Consider the following 26,045-nt stretch of genomic DNA (forward strand, 5'->3'; position numbering starts at 1 on the left):
AAGAGAGATTTGTTTAAACTGGTTTTTTCATATTATTTTAAAAGGAATTTGTTCATAATATCTTGCTACCTGGTCTCATAAATCAGGTTGTTTTTTAAATCTGATGTATATAAATCAATTTAATTTGATTTATAATGGTAAGTTAACAGAGGTTTTTTGCAGCAACTTTAAAGGTATTAAATATTTTTAGTTACTTAATGATTAGTAGATAATTGAAGTCTTTGAGTTGATTATTCGTTAAAAAAAAAAGTTGTTTTATGAGTTTTTGCACATTATTTAATGAGAATTTTCTTGTGTTTTGTACTTAATTACTATAATTATGAATACAAGTTTTAAAGTTGACAAAATAAACTTACTTGAACACCATTTTCCTGCAGCACTTTTTGGGTTGTAAGAAAAATATTTAAATACTCAAACAACAAAACTGATCCCAAACTGCAAATGTGTACATATATTTAAAGGTATTAAATATTCTGTCTGTGACAAGTTGAATTCAACAGCTAGCTTACTTTAATAAACTTTTAGCAGCTTCAGATAGCTCATTAATCAACATTAGATGCAAACTTTGGCACAATAATGTTTAATTTTAGTCAATCTTGCATCATTTAATGACCTATTTTTTGTTAAAAACCAGCAGAAATAAAGGTTGATCTCAAATTTAACAATGGAAAACACATAAATTCCTAAATTAACCACATTAAATAGGAATAGTCTGACTGTAGGTGCATGGAGTTCAAACAATCTTTAATTTAATTATCTATTTTTGATTAAAAAAAACAGCAGAAATAAAGTTTATCTCAAATTTACCATTTTAGCCTATTTTCAGAAGTACACAAATACTCTTTTAGTGTTGACACAACAGTGGAAAAGACATAACTTAATAAATTAACAACATTAAATAGGAATAGTCTGACCTGGAGGTGCATGGAGGACAATGAAAGTTTTCTTTTCGTGCTTTTACAGATTATTTCCATCTCATGTGTTAGAGTGAAACTATCAGACAAGTTGAATTCCCACGTCTGGTACAACAGCTAGCTCACTTTAGCAAACATTTGGTCGCTATGAGGCTCATAAACCAATGAAGACGCAAATTTTGTCGTGATAAATGTCAAATTTTACTCATGATTGGTCATTATTGATAATTTAATGATCTATTTTTGCTAAGAACCAGCAGAAATACAGGTTTATCTTGAATTTGACCATTTTAGCCTATTTGTAGAGGTACACAAGTGCTCCTTTAATGTTAACACACACAGTTGGGAAAACACATTAAATCAATATTAACCGCATTAATAAGAATAAATAGGAATGATTTCACCTGAAGATGCTTGAAAAGCAACTTAACTTATCTTTTGTTCCTTTCCTTTTATCACTTAAGCTCATTTCTCTGCATGCAAGAGGGAAATAAAACAATTTATGGTGTCAGATGGTTAGATAAAAGTTGTTTGTGATATCAGTCTTTTGCTTCTTCTAAACTTTATTGCATGTTTAAACTGTTATTTGATTTTACAGCACACAAATGTTGCGTATAGTTCAGTCCTCTCCTGATGTCCACCAAACACTAATAAGTAGAATCTAACCAGGCACTATACATTATTCTAAAATATGCCATTTTACATAAAGAAAACTTTTATTTTGGATGTGTGTGGGCAGTAAATCGAGTAACATGTAGCAGCAAAAGACACTTTATCGATGGCAATAAGAAAATAGGTTGAGAGGAAAACTTCTGGACACATTCACATTCTGATGAAGTAATAATAAGGCGTTGCTGAAAGGCTTCTAGACAGGAGGTGTGAAAATGGTGGTTTGTACCTTGAAGGAAAAAGCTGAAGAAGCAGCAAACTGAAGCAGAGCTTGAGACTGAACCCTCTGAACCCCCAAACAGTTCCTGTTTTTATTTGCTCCCGTCACATTTTTCTTCCCTGTTGGACTCACAGTGTGTCTTGTACCTCGATTGGAAACAGAAAACCACGAAGAAGGAGAGAGAAGGCAGAAATGACACAGATATACCTGTAACCAACAATTCAAGAGCTTTTAGTTGAACTGCAGGCAGTGTTTCCACAGAAAGACTGAGAGGAAAATCAAAAGCTACTGGATGAATAAAATAAAGTCAGCATGGCTCAGAAAACAGTGAACAGAGGAGAGAGTTGTTGGAGAGACATTCAGCATGGAGAAACATCTTCCTACTGATGATGAACAGAGACTCAGAACTGGACAAAAAAGGTCAGAAATGATAAAAAAAGCATGTCTGAAATGACTCAATTTGTCCAAAATGACTCAAAAACTGCTATTTTAAACATATTTTCAGTCACTTTGGACAAATTTCAAGTAATTTTGAAAAGTTTTCAGTTCATTTTAGACTATTTTTGGGATCATTTTGGAATAATTTTATAATATTTTGGTCACATTTCAAATTATTTTGTAAAATTTTAGCCTGAGAAGAAAATCAAAGCTACTGGATGAATAAAATAAAGTCAGCATGGCTCAGAAACAGTGAACAGAGGAGAGAGTTGTAGGAGATACATTCAGCATGGAGAAACATCTCTTAATTTTATGCGCAGAGAGTGGTGAGAAAAGCTTTTGTTGGCACTGTAAAACTATTTAATGTATAGAAACAAATTAAAAGTGTAAGTAGTTAAATATCTGGAGGATTTAGAGTCATTATCGTTTTTCCCAATATCCTTGAAAAAAATGTTAATGCATGTTAATTCTAGATTTTTGCTAAATAAATGATCAAAGAAATTCAACTTTTCTGATTTATGGCATTGTAAGATAAGAAAATTATTGTAAGATAAGAAAATGATTATTATTTATGGATGTGGTTAAAGAGGACATGACGGTATTTGGTGTGAGAGAAGAGGATGCAGAAGACAGGATTAGATGGAGGCAATTGATTCGCTGTGGCGACCCCTGAAGGGAAAAGCCGAAAGGAAAAGAAGAAGTAAGATAAGCAAATTACATAATGTCAGAGTGCCTAATAAGTGAAAAGCAATTGATGTAGGAATTACTGAAATAAGTAAGGTAAAATTAGGATTGAACAGAGCAGTATGCGATTTTTAAAGGAGAAAGAACACAAAATCCACTAGAATCTGAGGCTACTTTGCAAAGCTAGGCTAACAGAGAAGCCGCTAGCTGGCGTGGCAGACTACTTAGCATTTAGCTGTTTAGCGTATATTAAAAGTAGCTTTGTTTAAATTGTCTCATCTATGCGTTGTTTAAAAGTCAATTCTTCAAATATAGGAGCAAATTTTTTTAAAAAGACAGCGAAAAGTGGCAGATTTAGCTAAATATTTCTCACCTGTACTGACTTCATGGTAAGTATCCATAGCTAGCTTAAGTGTAGTAATGTTGTTTTAAAGTTCTTGTGGTGTTGCATGTGTTTATATTGAAAAAAGAAAACAGTTTTATCCAGTGTTGTTTAAACTCAAGTCTTCAAATATAGGAGGAGCAAATTTTTAAAAAAATCAAAAAACAGGGAGAAAGTGGCAGATTTAGCTAAATATGTCTCACCAGCACTGACTTCATGCTAACTAGCCAAATGCTAGCTTAGGTGCAGTAATATTGCTTTAAAGTTTTATAGTTCTTGTACTGTTGCGTGTGCTTATTTATTTATTTTTTTAAAAAGAAAACAGTTTTAATCCAGTGTTGTTTATAAACTCAATTCTTCCATGAGAGAAAATTCCTCCAAAAAAACAAAACAAGAAAAAGTGGCAGATTTAGCTAAATATGTCTCACTAGCATTGACTTTATGCTAACTAGCCAAATGCTAGCTTAAGTGATGTTGTTTTATACTTCTTGTGCTGTTGCATGTGTTTATATTGAAAAAAGAAAACAGTTTTAATCCAGTGTTGTTTAAACTCAATTCTTCCAAGAGAGCAAATTCCTCAAAAAAAAACAAAAAAACAAGAAAAAGTGGCAGATTTAGCTAAATATGTCTCACCAGCACTGACTTCATGCTAACCAGCCGTAGCTAGCTTAAGTGCAGTGATGTAGTTTTATACTTCTTGTACTGTTGTGTGTGTTTATATTATATAAAAAAACAGTGTTAATGGGAAATAAAGGAGGCAGACGTAAAACACAATTATCCTTTAAATTCTGGCCTTTTGGACTTTTCAGTTTGTTGAGTAAATAATTTGTCTCTAAACCTCCAAAACATTCAGTTATTTCAATAAAACATCATCAGAAAAGTCCATCACAGCTTCAGTCACAGTCGGACGTCACTCCTGAGGTATAAAAGGAATCATTTAGTGAACGTTACCTTCCAGTTTCCCACCTTCCCTCCTCTTTCTTTGCTCCACCCAGCAGTCATTTTCCAAACATTTCCCCTCCCTTCTCTCCCTGCTTGGTAAAAGTCCCTGTTCTGGGCCAAAACCATCACTCACCTTCTCCACCTGAAGCTCATTCAGCCTCAGAGCCAGGAAATCCTCACCAGTATTCTCCTGATTAATGGGATTTTTACTGATTTTTCTAACCTAATGAGGCTCATTTGGATTTACCTGCATCCTGGAGCTTCTGTAAAGCAACAACATGGATCTAAACACACATCTGGAGCTACAAAAATCACTCTTTTTTAACTGTTTTACATCAGAAATGTGACTTTTTCCCTCCCGGAAGAGGAAGGGTTGATTTCAAGCTGAAGATTCTAGTTTTTCTGCAGATGACAAAGGTGATGGCTTGTTTTTTTTACCTTCTTGCACAATTCCAATAATGTATCATTTCGTGGGGGTTTGGTTTCTGTGGATTCTGCTCAAGTAGAAACTCGTCCTTCTGCTTTTCTAATGAAATCTCATTCATTTAGCTGCAGTTTATCAACCAGAAACATTTCATTTTCATTTTTTGACTCCACTCCTGAGCGTCCAGATGTAACCTTCAGGGATAATTGCACCTCGGCATTTAATCCCAACCCCCAACAACCCCTCTGGCCACTGTTGCCCCTCTAATCAGGCAGTCTGCTGGTTATCTGCCCCGAGGCGTCCAGGCTGGTGGCTTTAATCCACCGTGGATCTCACGCTGAGCAGAGCCTCTTTTCTCTTTGGCCGTCAGTGGAGAAAACTGGATCCTTACACAAATCCCAGATGGACATCGGAGATCAGAGACCTTTGAAGTGTCCAAGTGGTGAAATTAGCTCAAAACAAAGGAAAAAAACAGGGATTATTATGTATCAAGATCAAGATAAGATAGAATTTGTGCCAAATCTGACATGAAAATAGATGCAAAAGCAACAAAATAGAATTATGATACATTACTAAAATGGCAAAATAAGAGGAGAATAGGAAATGATTGTTCCAACTCCAACCAATCAAATTTCTGCTCCACCATCTCTGATTTGCCTGAAATTTTCAGAGCATAAAGTATGGACATTTAGTAAGATACATGTGAAATTTTAGCATCGTACATCAAACATTTTCTGAGATAATTAAAAATAAAAAAAATATCCGCCCAACCAACAATATCTCAGAAAATATTAAAGATTTAGGCCTTAAAATTTCACCGTTATTTCAGAAAATGAAACCCATGCTCATATCAAAAATAGATTTTCTTAGTTATGTTTTAAATTAATTGTGTTCTACTACTTTATTTAATTTAACCAATATTTTCGTTTTTGCGGGAACCCGTCAAACCTGCTCAATCAGTTATAAAAGCTCAGCAAATATTGAATTTTTTTCACATTTATGACCAAGTATTTCACATTAAGAGCGTTCCACATTTTTATTTATTGTATTATTGTGACATTCAGCTACATGTGGTTCAGAAAATATCCGTAGTTCATTTCTGCTTTATTCGTTTTTTGTTCATTTGAGCTCAAACATGAGACTTTTCTTCATATCTTCATTTTTTGGGGTCATATTTCAGCTCACCAATAATCAGACATTACTTCATCTACTTGTCCAATAATTTAGATTCTGAATCAATGACATGATGAGAACTGACAGAGAACATTGTAGATTTTTATCTTTAATAGTTTGTGAGATATTACTGTTCAAACAGACTCAAATTCAAACATGAGAACAAACCTTATGAAGGTGGGCTGACGGGCAGTCTTTAATAAGTGATATCTCAGAAAGTTTTTCATGAATGAAGCCAGAATTTCACAAATATCTTGGTAAATACTCATATTTTATGCTGTGAACATTTCAGGCAAATCTCAGATGGTTCAGCAGAAATAGCTCTGAAAATGTGATGCTTTCAGATGAAATGACTCATGTTCTTTCCGACGAAAACATCCAAAATCAGGGAAAAAATCAGAAAAATTAATTGAATCTAAACTTAGAATTGTGAATCAAATTTAAATTCAGACATTATTGCACCCATTCGTCCAATATTTTAGATTCTGAATCAATGACATGATGAAAAATATCGGAGAAAATTTCAGATTTGTATCTTTAATAGTTTCTGAAATGTTGTTGCTCTCACAGATTCAAATTTTAATGTGAGAAAAAACATCTGAAAGCGGATCAACGGGCAGATTTCAAACCAAATTTATCTTGGACCGTATTTCATTTTTCAAGTTAAATTTTCACAGATACCAAAGTTCAAGGTGACTTCATTTATACAAGTGGGTAAATTTGTTCTGAAGAATAGACGAAAGCATTTGGCCTTCTATTACCAAACACACACTGAACCTGACAGGCACGTACTCGATCAAGTGCCAAGACAAAAAAAAGCGCTCAGTGTTCCCAACATAGCAAATAAGTAAAAGGATAAGACAAAATAAACAAAATCAAGATCAATAAAAACAAAACACAATAAAAAACCTTAAAGAAATAAAGCAATATCTGGGATAAAAACCAGGATAAGAACATAAAATTTAAAAGTCACAGTTTAGCTCAGTAAAGCTACATATGATCACAACGATGCGTCAGAAGATGTAAATAATAATGAAATTGCGGCTGCTTTGCCTTTTAAGTGAAGTGTAGAGACAGTCTGGATCCTGCTGCTGTTCAATGAAGGCAAAGAAAGTGTTTTGCATTAGTTTGATGCAGGACAGAGTCTAAAAGCAGAATTACAGCTGCAAGCAGCGTTGGACGGGTCCTCGCGTCCTTGCTGGTCAGTGAATTCAAGCATGTCCACCAAGTGGCACTGCGACTGAGAGAGTATTTCGGCCTGTTGGTGTGAAGAAGGCTGGACTCTGATCACATATGTAAAGTTTCAGGCAGATTGGAACATGTACAGGGTAGATATGCAGCACTTCCTGTCCATCCACCAGGTGGCGCTATCAAAGTTGTTGAATATTGGGCTATGGATGTGATTAGAGTCGGACTCTGATCACACATGTAAAGTTTGAGGCAGATTGAAGCATGTACAGGTTAGTTAACCAGCACTTCCTGGTTCATGGCGAAACATCCAACATGGCCGCCATTAATGCTGCTTGCAATGTTGAATGTGCCATGACTGTGAGTGTATATTGGGCTATGGATGTGATGAGGGTTGGGCTCTGATCACACATGTAAAGTTTGTGGCAGATTGGAGCATGTACAGGTTAGTTAGACATCACTTCCTGTTCCATGACGACACATCCAAAATGGCCACCATCCGCCGGTCACCATTTCCACGCCCTCAGACTTTTGCGGAGCATTTTTATCACTTTTGATCACCCATGCCTGGTGTACATCCTGACCAAATTTTCCCTGTTTGTGTTTACAGCTTTTGAAAATGTGCAAAAATTAGTCCAAAATCGTCCAAAATATGCCACATTATTCAAAATGGCCGACTTCCTGTTGAGTTTTAGGTATCTGTGCAAGAGGCTTTTCTGTGCGCCCTGACAAGTTACATATGCATACAGAATTACGTAGCTGGAGGCGGTTCGGAGGCTGAATTTTCATGATATTGCAGGGGGCGCTATTGAGCCATTTTGGCAGATGTGAATTATTATTATACTTTCTTTGTCGGATGGAAGAAACACATTTCTTGAAACGTTCTCATCATAACCTTTGGATATTTATTATTTTTATGCTCGTTTTAATTCTTCTGATTTTAGCCAACATTTTTCTGCAGAACAAATCTACCCACATGTATAAATAAAGTAATCCTGAACCTTGAGTCTAAATGTTTGTACTCTTCAGTAAACAGAGCAGTTGTAAACATATTGACGGAGAACAAAGTGGTCGTGTTCATTTGCAATTTCACAAAAAAAGTCAAATATTGTTTTATCTGCAGAATCACAGTATTTTGTTTTGGTGCACAAAAGAGTTTTTTCAGTTTTGCTGCTTAAATGCAATAAAATTTAGAATAGAGGCTTCGTTACTAGAAGTGAATGAAAATAAGTACATTAAAAACATTTTTTGTTTTTAACATTTATTAATTGCATGCGACTTTTTCAAAAGGATTAATAGCATGGACAAGATATATCCATCCATCCATCCTCTATACACCGCTTTATCCTCACTAGGGTCATGGGGGGTGCTGGAGCCTATCCCAGCTGACTCAAGTGAAGGCAGGGGACACCCTGGACAGGTCACCAGTCTGTCACAGGGCTACATATACAGACACACAATCACACTCACATTCACACCTACGGACAATTTAGAGTAATCAATTAACCTCAGCATATTTTTGGACTGTGGGAGGAAGCCGGAGTACCCGGAGAAAACCCACGCATGTACAGGGAGAACATGCAAACTCCATGCAGAAAGATCCCAGGCCGGGATTCAAACCAGAAATCTTCTTGCTGCAAGGCGAAAGTGCTAACCCTTGTTTAAATTACAGAAAATAGTCACAAATTTATTATTTACATGTTGACTGTAAAAAAAAGCAGGCCAAAACTGTAAATAATATTCATGTAAAAATCTATGTTTTTATAATATTATTGCATTTTTGCAAATATTTGACTGTAAATAAAACCAAAATAATGTTAATTTAAAAAAATGTAATTCTTTTGTGGTGTTTGACCATAAATAAAACTATTTTTTATAGTATTTCAATCAGAATGATAATTATTGTACAGATTTTTCCATTATTTGACAGAAAACATTACATTAAGGATTAATAAAGATTAATAACCCTAACCATATTTGAAAGTTGTTTCCCGTGTTTTGCTCATAAAATTTTACTGGTAAAATCACAGAAAAAATATTATTTACATATTGACTGAAAAAATAAAAACATGTCAAAACTATAAATAATATTCATATAAAAAAATTGGAATTTTTCTAAATAGTATTTTTTTTACAGTGTTTGACCATAAAATAAAAATATTTTTATAGGATTTAAATCAGAATTATGATTATTTTCCAGATTTTTCTGTTATTAGACAGAAAAAAATATTTATATTAATAATTAAAGAAAGATAAATCATTTTAAAATAGTTTTCCTAGTTTTGCTAAAGTACAGATACTTAGTAATATCATCGATAAATTTATTATTGACATATTTACTGTAAAAAAAAAAGCTATTCTTTTACGTTTGACCGTAAAGTAAAATTATTCTTATAGTTTTTAAATCAGAATAATAATTATTTTTACCCAGACTTTTTGCCATTATTTGAAATAAAAATATTGAAGGACTGAAAAATATATTTTTTAAAAACTTAAATAATGCATTTGACAGATTTTCCCTGTTTTGTTAGAAATCACAAAAAGTATTCCCTTTAACTGAAAAACATAAAAACATCCACATAAAAAATTCTCTATCTTTTACTATTCTTTTATGACCATAAAATTACAGTTTTACAGTATTTAAATTGGCTAAAAAAATATTATTTTACAGGTTTTTGCAGTTATTTTTGTAGTTTTTGAACAATAAAGTTTTTTAACATCCTTGCTGTCAGATTTTACCATTTTTTAATGATTTTTTTTACAGTGTACGACCAGAATAAGTGGGCACAAGGAAAACAGAAAGCTAGAGTGGATGTTTTAGAGAAATCAGGGTTAAACTGTGGTATTGAGATTATTCTAAAGAACGTCTAAATGACCATGATGACACACGATGACAAAGCTGTTGAGGGGAAATGTTTTGTGTCTGATCCAAAACCTCTATTTGCAAAATTCCCCCTTTTTCCCCCCATTCTACTGCAGAGTTTATCTTCCCTGCAGAGCTCAGAGCCAGAATGTAAATCTGTACGTCCACTCAGGGAGGAGGACGAACCGGCTGAATGCAAAATATAAATATGAGTCTGTCCGACAGCAGGGCCAGGTGGAGCTGGAGGTAATTCATGAATGAAAGGGCAGAATTGTTCCTGTTGGTCCCGAGCTCCGTCCAAATTCCGCCTGGCCTTTAATTAGAGCTATTAACCCGGAGAGGAGGGGAAGCAGAGGGGCTGATGGCAGAAGGAGGTTAGATTATTACTGGAGCAGCAGCAGGAACAGCAGCAGTCATTTAATTAAGCTCAGAAGAAGCTGCAGCAGAAGCAGAGGTTGTAGTAGACGGAGAAGCAGCAACAACAGAAGTGGTAGAACAGAATCAATTTAGACCCTTTTACGTTGGCTTCATGTCTGAATGAACACCATGCTGACTTCACTGTACAGCATCTTGCAAAAAACTTGAAGTTAAGGAAGTGGAGACGCTTTGATCTGTACGTTTTCCATCAGCGGGGCCCAAAGACTGAAGAAAGTCCTAAAATCTCCAGGTATCCTGTGCTGCGTTCGCTCATTAATGCACGAAAAATGGCAAAAATCTAGATAACGAAGCAAAAAGTGTTTAAGAATCTACATATTTCCAGACAAACGTGTCAAAAACCTTAATATTAACACACAAAAATGTAAGGAATCTGGAAACTAACTCACAAACACATCAAAAATTTAGATATTGACGCATAAAATTGTCAGTAAACTAAGTTTTAATGCAAAAAAGTGTCAAAAACTTGGATATTAATGCACAAAAGTATAACAAATCTAGATGTTAACACACAAAATTGTCAAAATACTGGATAGTAGTACTGAAAAAGTGTGGACGTTCGGCTACAAAAATCTAAATAACCTAGATATTGATGCACAAAAGTGTTCAAACACAAGATCTTAATGCACAGAAGTGCAAAAAATTGAGATAATAATGGCCAAAAGTGTAAAACACCTGGATATGAACACACAAAAGAGCCAAAACTCTAAATATTAATGCAGAAAAGTGTCAAAAATCTACATAGAAAACCCCAAAAGTGTCAAAAAACAAGATATTATTGACAAAAGTGTTAAAAAAAAAAGTGGACATTAGGCCACAGAAATGTAAATTACCTGGAAGCAAAAGTGTCAACAGCATTGATTATAATACATAAAAATGGAAATATTCTAGATATTAATGCACGTAAGTGTTCAAATTCCCGATATTCATGCACAAAAATGTAAATAATCTGGATATTAGCATACAAAAGTGTCAAAAACCTTGATTATAACACACAAAAATGTAAATCTAGATATTGATGCACCAAAGTGTCAAAAACGAAGATAATAATGCAGAAAACTGTCAGAAAACCTGAATAATAAAGTACAAGAATGTAAATTATCTGGATATTAGCATACAAAACTGTCAAAAACCCTGATTATAACACACAAAAATGCAAATAATTTAGAGATTGATGCATAAAAATGCCAAAAACCTGGATAATATCACACAACGATGCAAAAAATCTGGATATTAGCATACAAAAGTGTCAAAAACCTTGAGCACAACATACAAGTGTGAATAACTAGATATTAATGCATTAAAGTGTCTTTTTTAATACAAGACCTCCAGTGTGAGACCCTTCAGACGTTTGTTTACAGTCTTGTTCCAGGCTATCCTTGGCTCCGCCCTCCTGATGACATCACAGACGTGTAACAGAGTTGAGCAGTAATATAACTGGCTGTAGGCCGGTTCTGACCCCGTACAGTTCTCTGTGATTTAACAGGAGTTGTGTTTTCAGCTGACGGAGGTCGATGAAAGACTTCACTCAGTCAAACAGGAAGTGACACTTTGGTGGACTAACGAGGACCAACAGGGTTCTTCTGTCGGAGCTGTGAGGCCCATTAGAGTCATCTGACCTCCGTACAACAGATCTGTCACGTAGAAAACGTGTAGGTTTCATACATGAAGAGGGAGAAATGCGCTCTGGTATTTAAAACACGTGAACGAAAACCAGCTCTGTACAACTACAGACGACACGACAATAAAACTAAAAGTTATGCAACTAGACACTGAATAAAAACATAAACATACAAAACCATGGGTTAAAACAGTCCTAACTGAAGTTGTGTTTTCAGCTGACGGAGGCCGAAATTAGCTGGATTTTGGTTGATTTTTTGTGAATGTTCTTAAAGACAATAGTAGAAGGTTTACAGATGTATAAGTAATCATTTTAGTTATTTTTAGGATTTTTTGGAAGATTTCTATTCATTTTATGCAAATATTTACAAGAATTTTCTTGCCAAATTTGGGGAATTTTTTTAAATAAAAGTTTTAAGGGAAACTTTCAAGGAATTATTGGATTCTCTTGCAGAAGATTTTGCAAATTTTCAGAAAATTGGGGGAATTTTTTTTGCTGAATTTTAAGATTTTTTTCAGACAAGGAAACAGTGTTTTTTGGTGCCTGTAAATGAAGACAACAGGAAGGTTAATTAAACCTAATTCTGTTTGAGTGTCTCTCCCAAAGCTTTAACCATCACTTTATCTTCATGTAGAGAACAATTTGAACACTTTTGCGTCTTTATTCTTTATCGTCCTCCCTCCAGATGCCCTCTCGCTGCAGGAATGCGCTGAACATCGTGCTCACCACCCTCTTTGCAGCGGTGGTCCTCTTCACCATCCTGCTGGCCTACGTCACAGGTGACCTCCCTCTGCACAAACATCTACCTGAGGATCAGAACTGACGCTGTGATGCTCATCATGTTTGTCGTCTTCTGTCCTCCAGGCTACCAGTTCATCCACACCGAGCAGCACCACCTCTCCTTCGGCCTCTATGGCGCCTTCCTCTCCCTCCACCTCCTCCTCCAGAGCCTCTTCGCCTTCCTGGAGCACCGGCGGATGAGGAGTCCGGCCCGGCCTCAGCACCTCCGCCGCTCGGTGGCGCTCTGCATCGCTGCCTACCAGGAGGACCCGGACTACCTGAGGAAGTGTCTGCGCAGCATCCGTCGGATCTCCTTCCCGGGCCTGAAGGTGGTGCTGGTGGTGGACGGGAACCGGCCCGAGGACCGCTACATGATGGACATCTTTCAGGAGGTGATGGGCGGCGCCGACCAGGCCGGCAGCCTGGTGTGGAAGGGGAACTTTCACAGCGACGGCAGCGGGGGAGGCGGCGTCGGAGGCGGAGGGAGGAGCACGGTGCACATGGAGGAGGCCGGAAGAGTCGCCCGGCTGGTCAGAGGATGCAGGTTCTCCTGCATCATGCAGGAGTGGGGAGGCAAGAGGGAGGTGATGTACACCGCCTTCAAAGCTCTGGGAGACAGCGTGGACTATGTGCAGGTAGAACAGCAACTTTAAATATCAAAAATAACTGACTGCATGTAGCACCTTTAAGTGTTTATAGACAGGCCAACATTGAACGATTCTCAGGAAGATCCCTGAAAGACACAAGGCTCAATTTTATAAGAATAATTTAGATATTAATGCTCAAACCTCTGGGAGATGGGTTAGAGTCACACTTACGAAACTGCAGAATAAAACATGCAGTAATAATAACAATTTATGTTGCACATTTTAAAAATACGGTGTACAAAATGCTTTACAAACAGGCCTAAAAAAGAAAGATATCCAGAACGACCACGGAACAAAGGAAGATCAGTTAGTCTATAAAGAAAAGAAAAAAGACCGGAGAAGCAAAGCACCAAAATGCCATATCCAAAGAAGGAAGAAGAACAGCTGGAATGAAACAAAAAAAGGAGTAAAACCATAAAAACAAGCCCTTTATAAGTTCTATCCACAGCTCCTGACTACTTCTGCTATGGAGGTTTTGAACTAAGTCCACTCAGATTCCAACTTCCCCCAGGATGCAGGAGAAACCTTTTCGGAGGTGTGATTTGAAAACCCTACGAGCAGTGTACACGTTTGGGTTTACCAGGTCTATCCGGCACTCTTCCTCTCCGTCTGATCAAACTCACCACCGGGTCATGATCAGTTGACAGCTCTGCTCCTCTTTTCACCCAAGTATCTGAGATATTCGTCTGCAGTTCTGATGATACGACTACGAAGTCGATCATCAACCTCAGACTGAAGGTGTTTTGGTACCAGTATCCTTATGCTCAAACATGGTGTTCATTATGGCTAATCTACACCGATCAGCCACAACATTATGACCACTGACAGGTGAAAATCAATCATATTGGTACGATGAGGTGTTCTGCTGGAAAACCTTTGACTTTGGCGCCTGTGTTGATGAAACTTAGACACCCAAATAAAAGTTGTCCCAGAACAAACACCTCCCTTCATGCAAATGTAAATCCTAGATGTCACAGGCCTACCCCCACAGGAAAATGCACACCACCACCTCGTAAAAACATGAAACAATCAGGAACATCTTGGGGAACATGACAATCGCCCAAGATGTTGATTTGACCTCCAAACTTCCTAGACCTCATTCTGATTGTTAGGAAATATGCAGACACGTTTATGCATTAACACATTCATGCTTTATTAGCATGAAATTTTATTTTAGCCTGATCTGTTGAACTGTGTGATAATTGTTGTGACCTTTCCGCTGACTAAAGAATGAAGTGTTTGAGATGTACCAGGCTGAGCTAGCATTCCAGAGATAAAGAGGACCTTGGAATAAAAGCGGAGATGATCGAGACCTCGCTTCCCCCGCGATAAAAAGGAAAGAAATGAGGAGTGCAACGGGGGGGAGCTGCTCGGGAGGGAGGCTTCTTGTATATGTACTCGTGAAGACACTGAGACTGCCTCAGTGCAGGTGTAAGCCATTGCTTGCACTCCTTGCTGCAAGTAAACCATTAGAAAGACTTTAAAGCCTCACTGAGTTTTGATTTTGTGTTGGGAAATTTTGTGGTACGAACTAACAGCGAAAACACAGTCTTTGTCTTACAGAAATAATTTCCTGACACTGATCAAGCATCAACAGGATGCAGTGGAACAAGTTTGATTCCAAAGGACCCACTGGATAACCCAAAGTACCCAAAGAATCCACTGCCAATGTCCTGGTCCAGACCCCAGAGGACACCCTGAGAGGTCCTCTGGTCCCAATGATGGTTCAGAGCATTTTTGACCACATAAGGGAGCAGGTGGTCATAATGTTATACCTGATCGATGTATGACTAGGACTGAAGTCCAATAACCAAACACCACTTGAGGTCAGATGAGGATGCTCCTCCCAGTCACCCCCTACAGGTTTCTCCATCATTGCCCACCCAAGCTTTGAAATCCCCCAGAAGAACTATGGAAATCCCAGCTGGCACCTTTTCCAGGAACCACCCAGAGACTCCAGGAAGGCCAAATTCTCTGAACTGTTCAAACAACAAGCTCAAACAACACTCAGAGTTTTCCTCTCCGCAAACAAACGAAGCACCGCTCAGTTGGGAGCTTGTGAGTATCTCCACACCTGCCCAGCGCCTCCTATCCTTAGCAACTCCACAAAAGTCCCACCCCTCTGCAGGAGTTTGGTTCCAGAACCCTTACTGCCTGTGGAGGTGAGCCCAACTATATCTATCCGGTCCCACTCCACCTCCAGCACCAGCTCAGGTTCCTTCTCCACCAGTGAGGTGACGTTCCAGAACCAGTCTACGCCACCAGGGGGCAGTGTGTCCAGACACCCAGTCCTTCCTGCTGCCCGGTGGACATAGAACTGCCAATTTCAGGCTCAGAAGGCAAAAAATGGCTGCCTAGCTGTCAGATAATCATGAAGCAGTGAGAGACTAGTTAGAACACAACTTTTATTGCAGTCTGTAGATGCTGCTGAGCGTCTTTTAGATAAACTGATATTTTAAAGAAAAACCTCAGAACGTATGGGTTCTTATCGGTTTTTGGCTCCTCTTAATGGTCCTAATAATTCATATTTGTTTTTATTTTATAAATTGATTCTACAAGTTAACCCCTTTTATTTTATTTTACTTTTTCTGATATTGTTTTACTGATTGTTTTTTGCTAGCTTCATATTGCCTTGATGTTTGCTCATGATGTTTTGCCGCCTGTCTGATCACACATTCAGCACTTTGGTCGACTCTGGCTGTTTGTAAACCAGCTGTATAAATAAATTTGGTTTGATTTAATATGACGTTAACAGAGGATTTTGGCAGCAGTGTTGACGTTCAAACTTTTCCATTAAACACCAGTGAAACTCTGAGACACTGAGAATAAAATAATCACATTACAGAAATCCATTTACATTCAGCTGCACAACCTAACCAGATATTATTTCACTCAGCCGTGGTTCTGATTTAATATCGGCCTGCTGCTGCATACTGATGTCCACATTCCTCAGAATAAATATATGCATGATAATTTAATCATCTTTGGACATTTGATGCCATAAATAATTTCCAGACACAAACATCAGAGCAGCAATGGTTTCTTATGTTAAAATACAAGAATTAAACAGTTTTTCTGTTTCACGTAGACGATCACTATAAGAGTCCAACAAATAAAATGCTTCCAATCTTTTATTTTTTAGTAAATTAAAGGGGGTGAAATTAATAAGTCTAAATGTCTAGTAGCACTAAATATGATTCAATGAGAGCTGAAACTATCTGGATCAGGTCTGTTTGAAACATCCAGTGATAGTTTGAGACACGAGAAGAAAGCCGACCTTCGATGTTTTTTTTTGTGTTTCAATATTTAAATATTGTGCACATTAGCAGTTCAAAATCCGTTTTGTTCTTTCAGTGTTTTAATTTTTCTTAAAATCCAAAAACTGCTGCAGAAAAAGGTGTTCAAGCAAGTTTAGTTTGTCAGCTTTGAAACTTGTAGTCATAATTGTAATAATTAAGCATGGATCCCACAAAAACTGCCTCTAAGTAATGGGAAGAATACAGTTAAACAACTTAATGTTTTATGAATATTTAACTTAAAGGCTTACGTTTATGCTACTAATCATTAAGAACTGAAAATACCTTTTTATACCTTGAAATTTGGTGCCAAATCCTCTGTTAACATCATATTAAATCAAATATAATTTGTTTATGCAGCAGGTTTAAAAACAGCAAGATATTACAAGCTAATTCCTTTAAAATAATGTGTATACCTAGTTAAAACAAGTTAAAATTTGCATAATTTTTTTCAAGATTTAAATATTGTGCGTTGAAATACACAATTCCTATTTTGTTGCTGAATTAATGATTTTCTTAAAGAACTACAAAAACATGAAAAAGCAAAAAACTGGTGATAAAAATCTAATGTGAGCAAATTTAGTTTGTCAAATTTAAAACTTGTACTCATAATCAAGATAATTAAGTACAAAAACTACTTTTAAATAACGTGAAAAAACAACAGAAGCTTTTATGAATATCAACTGAAGACCTGCATTTATGCTACTAACCATGAGGTAACTGGAAAGACCTTTTATACCTTTAAAGCTGCTGCCGAAAACCTTGGTAACTTAATATTAAATCAAATTAAATTGATTTATGCATCCGATTTAAAAACAGCCTGATTTATGAGACAGGTAGCAAAATATTATAAACAAATTCCTTTTAAATATTGTGGGAAAAAAACTGTTAAAACAACTTATTTTTTGAAAAATCAAATTAAAAACTTTTGTTTATGACTGTATTCATAAAATAACTGAAAATACCTTTAGACCTTGAAAAACCTCTGTTAAAGTCATATTAAAACAAATAAAATGTATTTATTTAAACAGCACGTTTAAAAACAGCACGATATTAGAGCAAATTCCTTATAAATAATGTGAAAAAAACAACTTAAATTTAAGGAATAATCAACTTAAAAACTTGCATGTATGCTACTAATCATTACAATACCTGTTTATTAGAAGAAGACTTGATTCCTGTTGCTGAATATAGTTTGTTAGTTGAACATAACTCCATTCAGAAGTTGTCTTAACTCAGAAAGATTGATGCAAACCATTGGGTTAAATGTTTTTACTGAGGCTAAACATTAATTTCTAGAGCGCAGAGTGACTTAATAATCCGTCTGTCGTGCATAGAGTCTCAGAAATGAATCTGTGTTTGACGACCAGCTGAGTCTTTGCTGCAGCTGCTGTTCGTCCTTCGTGTCCCTCTGAGGTCAGAGTTCGTGTCCGTTGATGACCCGGAGCTGTAAACTCTGAATGAACCAGCTGGATCTCCATCAGCAGCCTCTCATTTCTCCGCTGGATGTCAGAATTAAAACACCTGCAGCCTGAATGCCAGCTCGGTTTGACCCTCCGACAATCTGTTCCAGGTCTGTGACTCGGACACCGTCCTGGATCCGGCTTGTACCATCGAGATGCTGAAGATCATGGAGGAGGATCCGATGGTGGGAGGAGTCGGAGGAGACGTGCAGGTAAATGGAATAAACCAGGATTTAAATCGAGCTCCTGTGAGGATGTTTTACCTCCAAGCAGCTCCTATTAACCCTCCTGTTGTCCTCATTTACAGGCACCAAAAAATATTGTTTCTTTGTCTGAAAAACATTCAAAAATTCAGCAAAAAAAATTCCTCAAGTATCTAAAAATTTGAAGAACCTTCAGGATGAGAATTCCAATAATTCCTTAAAAGTTTCCAGTAAAAGTTTTATTTTTTAAAAAATCCCCCAAATTTCGCTAGAAAATTCTTGTAAATATTTTCAAAAAATGAGTAAAAATCTTCCAAAAAAATCCTAAAAATATCAAAGTGATTGCATATATATAAGTAAAACTTCTGATATTTTCCTTAAGAACATTCACAAAAAATCAACCAAAATCCAGCAAAAATTCACTGGATTTAGGTTGATTTTTTTGTTAATGTTCTTAACCCTCGTGTCGTCCTGCAAGTCAAAATCGACCCGTTTTAAAGTTTGAAAATGTGGGAAAAAATATATTTTCATGGTGAAACTTTTGATGTCCACATTTTTAACATTTTTGGGAAATTTTTGAACATTTTTTGGTGGGAAAAAAGAAATGTTAAAAATGTTTCTTAAGAACAATCACATAAAAATCAATTGATTTTTTTGTGAATGTTCTTAAAGAAAATTTTAGAAGTTTTGCTGATAAATATGTAATCACTTCAGATATTTTTAGGATTTTTTTAGAAGATTTTTAATCATTTTTGGAAATATTTACAAGAATTTTCTTGCCAAATTTGGGGGATTTGTTATAAATAAAACTTTTAAGGGAAACTTTTAAGGAGTTATTGAAATTTTCCTCCTGAAGATTTTGCAAATTATCAGAAATTGGGGGATTTTTTTTGCAGAATTTTTGGATTTTTTTCAGACGAGGAAACAATTTTTTTTGGTGTCCGTACATGAAGACAACAGGAGGGTTAATAAACACTGATTACAATAAAACAAATCTGGTTAAGGTACCTTCTCAACTGCCTTTGTAATAAACTCTTACAACTGTAAAGAGACTTGATGGACTCCCTGTACAATTAAAGCTAAACGCTGTCTTTTTCTTCCAGATCCTCAACAAGTACGACTCGTGGATCTCCTTCCTCAGCAGCGTCCGCTACTGGATGGCCTTCAACATCGAGCGGGCCTGCCAGTCCTACTTCGGCTGCGTCCAGTGCATCAGCGGCCCTCTGGGGATGTACAGGAACGCCCTGCTGCAGCGCTTCCTGGAGCCCTGGTACCACCAGACCTTCCTGGGCTCCAAGTGCAGCTTCGGCGATGACCGCCACCTCACCAACCGGGTGCTCAGCTTCGGCTACAAGACCAAGTTCACGGCTCGGTCGCAGTGCCAGACGGAGACGCCGACCCAGTACCTGCGGTGGCTCAACCAGCAGACGCGATGGAGCAAGTCGTACTTCCGCGAGTGGCTCTACAACGCCCTGTGGTTCCACAAGCACAGCCTCTGGATGACCTACGAGTCCGTGGTCACCGGCTTCTTCCCCTTCTTCCTGGTGGCCACGGTGATCCACCTGTTCTACCGGGGGCGGCTGTGGAACATCCTGCTCTTCCTGCTGACGGTGCAGCTGGTCGGGATGGTGAAGGCCACGTACGCCTGCTTCCTGCGCGGCAGCCTGGTCATGATCTTCATGTCGCTCTACTCGCTGCTCTACATGTCCAGCCTGCTGCCCGCCAAGATATTCGCCTTGCTGACCATCAACAAGGCCGGATGGGGGACGTCGGGCCGCAGGAAGATCGTGGTCAACTTGATCGGCGCCGTCCCGGTGACGGTGTGGTCGCTGGTGCTGCTGGGGGGCGTGGCCTACACAGTGTACTGTGAAACCCAGGAGCCCTTCAGCGACACGGAGAAAGCCTTGTTGATAGCGGGGACGATCCTGTACGCCTGCTACTGGCTCATCCTGCTGGTGCTCTACCTGGCAATCGTCGCCAAACGCTGCAACAAGAGGGAGGAGCAGTATCACCTGCCGTATGCGGAGGCGTAAACCCGCTGCGAGAGAGCATGCTGGGATGTTTCTCTGCAGTGCGACTCCAGCGAAGGTCTCCGTTGACCCTGTGAGCTGCTGGAGCGACGAGCTGCCTCACATCTTCATCACTGGTGCTATAAAAGGTGTGAATCCGAAATCTGAGCAGCTTTGGGGGAAGGGGGAAGTCTCAAAGACGACTGGATCCATTCAGCTCTCCCAGTTCTATCAATGGTGCTGCACACTGAAAACCCAAGCAGAACCGATCCAGGTCACAAAGAGTTCACATACTCGCTCAGAAGAACATTAGGTAGTGGACGGGTGCAGGTTAGCGGTGGAAGTGTGAGTGTGTAGTGCGGTGCTTTTAATGAGTATGAAAGCAAGAAAAGACACTAAAGTTTTTTATGTTCAAGATAATTTGCTCAGATTAGTCAGAGCAAAGTCTATTTCGGGATATAAAAGTGGCACAGCAGGGTCAACTAAAGACCGACTGTGCAGGAAAGGATGCAAATTTGTCGGTTTGATCTTTAAAAAGTATAAAGAAGAAGAAGTGAGAAAGAGAGTTTTTGGTGAGTCAGACGCACGCTGACGTTCTAGCTATTTACAGCTAACGTTTGTGCAGTTGATATATGAGCAGAAAGTGCAGGAAAAACCCAGAACAAGCCTTAAAGAGCCCATATTCTGCATATGTACAGGTTTATAATTGTATTTTTGGTGTCTACTACAACATGTTTATCTGCTTTAGTGTCCAAAACCACATTATTTCTGTTTGAAATGCTTCATTTTACTTCCTGTCTCTTTAAGCCCCGCCTCTCAATGTCTGCTCTGATTGGTCAGCTGGACCGACCAAAACCAGATAACGTTGGTTAATAAACCTGCATTTCTGAGTACAGACAGAAAGATGGAGCTTTAGTAGGCAGTGAGGTGGCTGCTCATTCTTTATTTGACGACAAGCTAACTGTTAGCGGGATTTATGCAAATTAGTTACGTGATGATGTAGATAGGTAACACAAGGAAAGCCTGGACTTCAAATGAGGCGTTTCAGGTGCAGTGTTTTCTGCAGTGTGGATGTTGTAAGTTTGCAGACCTTTAATGTACACAGAAAAGCAGCTGAAGCAAAAGAGGAACCAAAAAAAGGCAGGATATGGGCTCTTTAAAGTGTAATACACACTGTAACTCACAAGTCGGGAGAGTTATTGGTTGCTGTAATCTTTCCTCCTGGATGCAATGAGCAGCAAAAGTTCTTCCATTTAAAAAAAAAAAAGAAATGCCAGTACTCAGCAGCAGCAGAAATGACAAGCCGTAACTTTTATTACTGACCCCAGCTCCGTCAGATACTTACAGCATATGTGAATATAAAAGCAACTCTAAATCTTTAACATACCTGCATTTAGCCCTTTGTATTGGACACACAAAGACAGACAAAGAGAGACTTTAACCGTGCTTTTGTACAATTATTAATTTTGAAACGTCACAAAAAAACCTTCACCAGCAGCTTTGGAGTGAATAACCTCATCTGCATAGTGTTGTCAGAAGGTGGCGCTGTAAGCTACGTTAGCTGTAATAGCCAGAGTAGAAGAAGCCACAAACAAAAACAGTTGTTTGTCAACCACTACAGAAGAAGAAACAAACCAAACTTTGTCCATCTACGAGACAACACAGGAAAGAATGACATTAATGTCAGCGGGTTTCGACCAAGTTTCATGTTGTCTGGAGTCTCTAGAAGCAGAAAGAGCTGATAAACCGTGTAAGGTAACACGATCACAATGTCAGAACTTATTCAAAAATTCTGTTTTCATTGTTGTGGACGTTCAACAAGGTCGAGAGAGGATGAGGAGCCAGACACAGAGAGACACACTGAAGACTCAGATAACTTAGGTTGAGAGTAAGGTTTATTGACATCAGGAGAGGAGACACCAACAGAGCAGCAAGCAATGCCAGCATCACCTCTAAGGATTCTCTCTGACCTTTGGGTAGATATTATAGTCAGGAGAAGTTCAGATTTAGATTACAGACTAATATGGAAACAACTCGTCACATCAGAATAGACAATAATCAATCCTTGACCAGAGCAAAGAGTCCTCATGTTACATACGGACTGATGTAATGCTGAAGCAGTCTTCTAATGTTTAATTTGTCCAGATCTGCACAGTAAAATGTTAATTCCACCACAGCAAAGACCAGAAGTTCTCTGCAGCAAGGTGGGAAAAATGTCCATATTTGCGTTTGTACACTTTCGCAGTTGCAAAACATCAGTAAAAATCCAATAATGTGCTTCTCTACTGTACTGAGCCTGAATGTACATTCAAACAGGTGACAAACATATCATGTTTTATGAAGTGTATTACAGTATAGTTGTGTTAGGAGGGTATTTCTAAACAAACAGCATCGACAGGAGGAATTACAGCGACCTTAAACTCCTTCATACATGTTGAGTTCTGTATCGAGATTGAAAAATCAGACTGTATAATGACGGAGACCAGCAGGTTTTGGTTGTTTTGAGATGTTTTAAGATGTTTTTAGAGCCTCGTCATGGTTCACGTCCAGCTCTGAGTCCCGTCTCGTGTCCATCAGCCGTGAACAGCACAATCATCATCTACGATCTTCCCTGAACAGACAATCGGAACGTTTCCGAACATGCAGCTGTATTTTTGGTGCTGTTGAACAGTGTCAAACTTATCGTCGGTCCAATTCTCCGTTTACACTTTACCACCAGTGTGTTCCGTCAGAGATTCTTTTCTATTACTGTAAAGGTGCCAAATTACTTTTATGTAACAGACGTTTTCCTGCCGGACTCTTAAACTTTGTTTGTTCCGTCCATCAGCAGCAGCGTAAAGACTGAACACCAAAGAGATTTTCTGCTAAGGTTTGTCCCAAAAACGGTCGTCAGTGTATCGGCATCGTGCCATTTAACTTATGTTCATATTGTTTTATGTTGAGCTGGCTGTACATGTTCACTCATACATTAAAAAGAAAATGTGTTTAGCTGGAAACTCTTAGTCTCTGGGGTTATGAGAGCTTGTCTCCTAAAGTCCAGATGTTTCCAGGATGCCGGAATTTTCTCTAGTCATTAAAAATTCTTACTGTTTTGGACACAATCCTCCCATTCATAGCCAATAGAGAGCGTCTTCATGGTTTAAAATGACTGCATGGACATTTTCCCATTTTCCCTTACGCTGATTTGACCTTTTGTTCACTGTCTTGTGTGTTCACATGGAAAGAAATACATTTTCAATGCAATTACATGAATCAGGCGAACCAGAGAGCAGTTTTTCTGCTATAATCTGACTTGTTTCAGAACAAGTGAAACAAAAATTCTGATTTGCAAGCTCAGTAATTTTGACACTAATGGTGAGATGATGTGTCTGCTTTCAGTAAAAATTTCTTGGACGAGTGTTTGATTCAACAGAAACGAGACGACATCCTGACCACTTCAGAGTCATGTCCGGAAAGAGGAAGTTCCAGATGTGCCTTACTCGAGCAACATTTTCCAGATCTTGTTGGTTGATTCTCTGGCCAGAGGAGATATAAGAGGGTACTACAAAAAGTTCCTGACCTCACTCGGAAAAAAAAGCCGTAACTTCCTTTTTGGGGCATAATTGTATCCTATAAAGTCTGATATCACTGTAACAAAACTATAAAGATCTACAGTTATGCCCCAAAAATAGGACTTACGCCCCTTGATTCTGGGTGAGGACATGAACTTCTTGAAGTACGCCTTGTAAGTTTTGCCACAATTCAAGTACTGCATCCTTCAAAGACCAAATGCATCACAGGGGTGCTTCAAGGTTGTCCCATTTCAAATGTTGCCTTTTTTCCCCAACAGCTAGATCCTTCAAGGTTCAATCTATCTCAAGATGCATTGTGTGCTAGTGCCGATTAGATTTTTTTCAAAGTATGTCAGACTAAAGAAAAATAAGCAGTGGTCAAGGAACAAACTTTTATATGTAAGCCCTGGGTTTAAAGTCTGTCAACTTGCTGATGATGAAAATGTTCAAAATGCGAAGAGTTCATTTGCAAAAACAGGTAACCCCGTTTTCAGAAAACTAATTTTTTATTGTATACTTGAGATAATAATAATAATAACACTAATAATTTATTTTTCTCTATTTTGTCATGTATTTTTCTACTGAGTCAAATCCACTCAACTTCAGTTTGATTGATATTATCACAAGTAAACAATAAAAAAAGTTTTCTGAAAATTTATCAAAATGGATTTATCTGTTTTTGCAAATGAATCTTCATGTGTTCTTGCTGCTGTCAAGGTGGTGAGACGTCAGGAATGGGGCTTGATCGTGTAAGAGTATGAGTGACAGGAAGTCCTCTGTAAGCCAAAGTCTTATTTAATACTGATTGGTTCAGCGTTTGCAAAGCTTATTCATTTGTTGCTGCAGCCTTCGAAGATTTCAGTCATCTGTGTAAACCATGCAGACCATGTAGACCACGAAGAAGAACAGAGGTGAGAATGTGGAGAATGGGAAGTATGTGGTCTACATGGCCTATGAAGATTATAAAGACTGCATAGAAAAGGTAGACTTCATCCTTTCAATTATCCTGTTTACCAATACCACAAAGGTTACGAAGACTACGAAGAATGCTTAAAGAATGAAAGGATGCAAAGTCGGATGTCTACGAAGACCATGAAGACTACAAAGATCACATAGACCATATGTTTCAAAGGATGGAGTAGCAATGTGAAGGATGGGGTCTACATGGCCTTAGACTGCAAAACCACAGAGGTTCAAAGACTATGAAGATTCCCTAAAAGCATGGATGTAAGGATGCAAAAATTTGGTCTATGAAGACCACAACAAACATATGTTTCAAAGCAAGGGCGTCAGTTTGTTTTTAAAAGTGGGGGGGATGGAGACCACAGCACTTTGAGAAAATGTCGAAGAACACCACAAGCTGGGCTCAAACTCACAACCACCACACCAAAGGCAGAGGCTCAACCTGTTGAGCTATTGGTACATGCAGGTAGAGGGGTCTGTGGGCCACTATAGTACTAATTCTCCCGGGCCAAAATTCTGCCCCTGCACGCCTCTGGTCGGAGCTTCCGCTTGGCACGGGCGCTAATTTACCATCTGCGCTTTTTTTTTTTAACCTCACGAAGGTGTGCTGCATGTCTGTGCAACTCTCGGCTGAGTGCAGATGGTGCGTTCAGGAGCGTCGAAATTTTCTATACTGCTGAAAATAACTGGGTTTACAACGGCTTACATGTGAAGAATTTGAATGTGTTGGAGTCAAAATGACCCCTGACAAAAAGTGGGGGGGACACATCCCCACCGTCCCCCCCTAAACTGACGCCTATGTTTCAAGGGATGTAGCAACGATGCGAAGGATGTAGTCAGAGAAAAGATAGTCTTCATCTTTTCAATGGTTCTGTCTACAGATGCCACAAAGGATACGAAGACTATGTATACTGCATCCTTCGAAGAATACAAGTAAGGATGCAAAGGATGAGGTCTACGAAGACATGAGGATCACATAGATCACGATTGGAAGGATGAGAATAAGGATGTGACGAATGAGGTCTAGAAAGACCATGAAGACTACAAAGATCAGTCCTTAAACTTTTAACAGTGAGGTTTTTCGGTTGCTTCCCACTGTCGCCAAGTGTTTGCTCAAAGGGAAACCAAAGGCAACTGTGGGTTTGTTGGGTTCTTTGTTTAGAATTTGTAAGGTCTCTGG

General features: G+C 38.2%; 1 protein-coding gene across 2 annotated transcripts in view; it reads left to right on the forward strand.

The window, feature by feature from the left end:
* Positions 1-23,347, forward strand: part of has3 (hyaluronan synthase 3) — a 41,059-nt gene extending 17,712 nt beyond the window's left edge. The window contains exons 2-5 of one of the 2 annotated variants that reach the window (XM_022209517.2): positions 12,639-12,732; positions 12,818-13,368; positions 18,250-18,351; positions 19,446-23,347. In XM_022209517.2, coding sequence (XP_022065209.1) covers positions 12,639-12,732; positions 12,818-13,368; positions 18,250-18,351; positions 19,446-20,375 — 1,677 coding nt within the window. In that variant the 3' untranslated portion in view covers positions 20,376-23,347. The remainder of the gene's footprint in view (positions 1-12,638; positions 12,733-12,817; positions 13,369-18,249; positions 18,352-19,445) is intronic. The other variant, XM_051952595.1, reaches the window with a different exon arrangement.
* Positions 23,348-26,045: the final 2,698 nt, after the last annotated feature.

This window comes from Acanthochromis polyacanthus, chromosome 8, assembly GCF_021347895.1.
Source record: "Acanthochromis polyacanthus isolate Apoly-LR-REF ecotype Palm Island chromosome 8, KAUST_Apoly_ChrSc, whole genome shotgun sequence".
NCBI classification, from domain to species: Eukaryota; Metazoa; Chordata; class Actinopteri; family Pomacentridae; genus Acanthochromis; species Acanthochromis polyacanthus.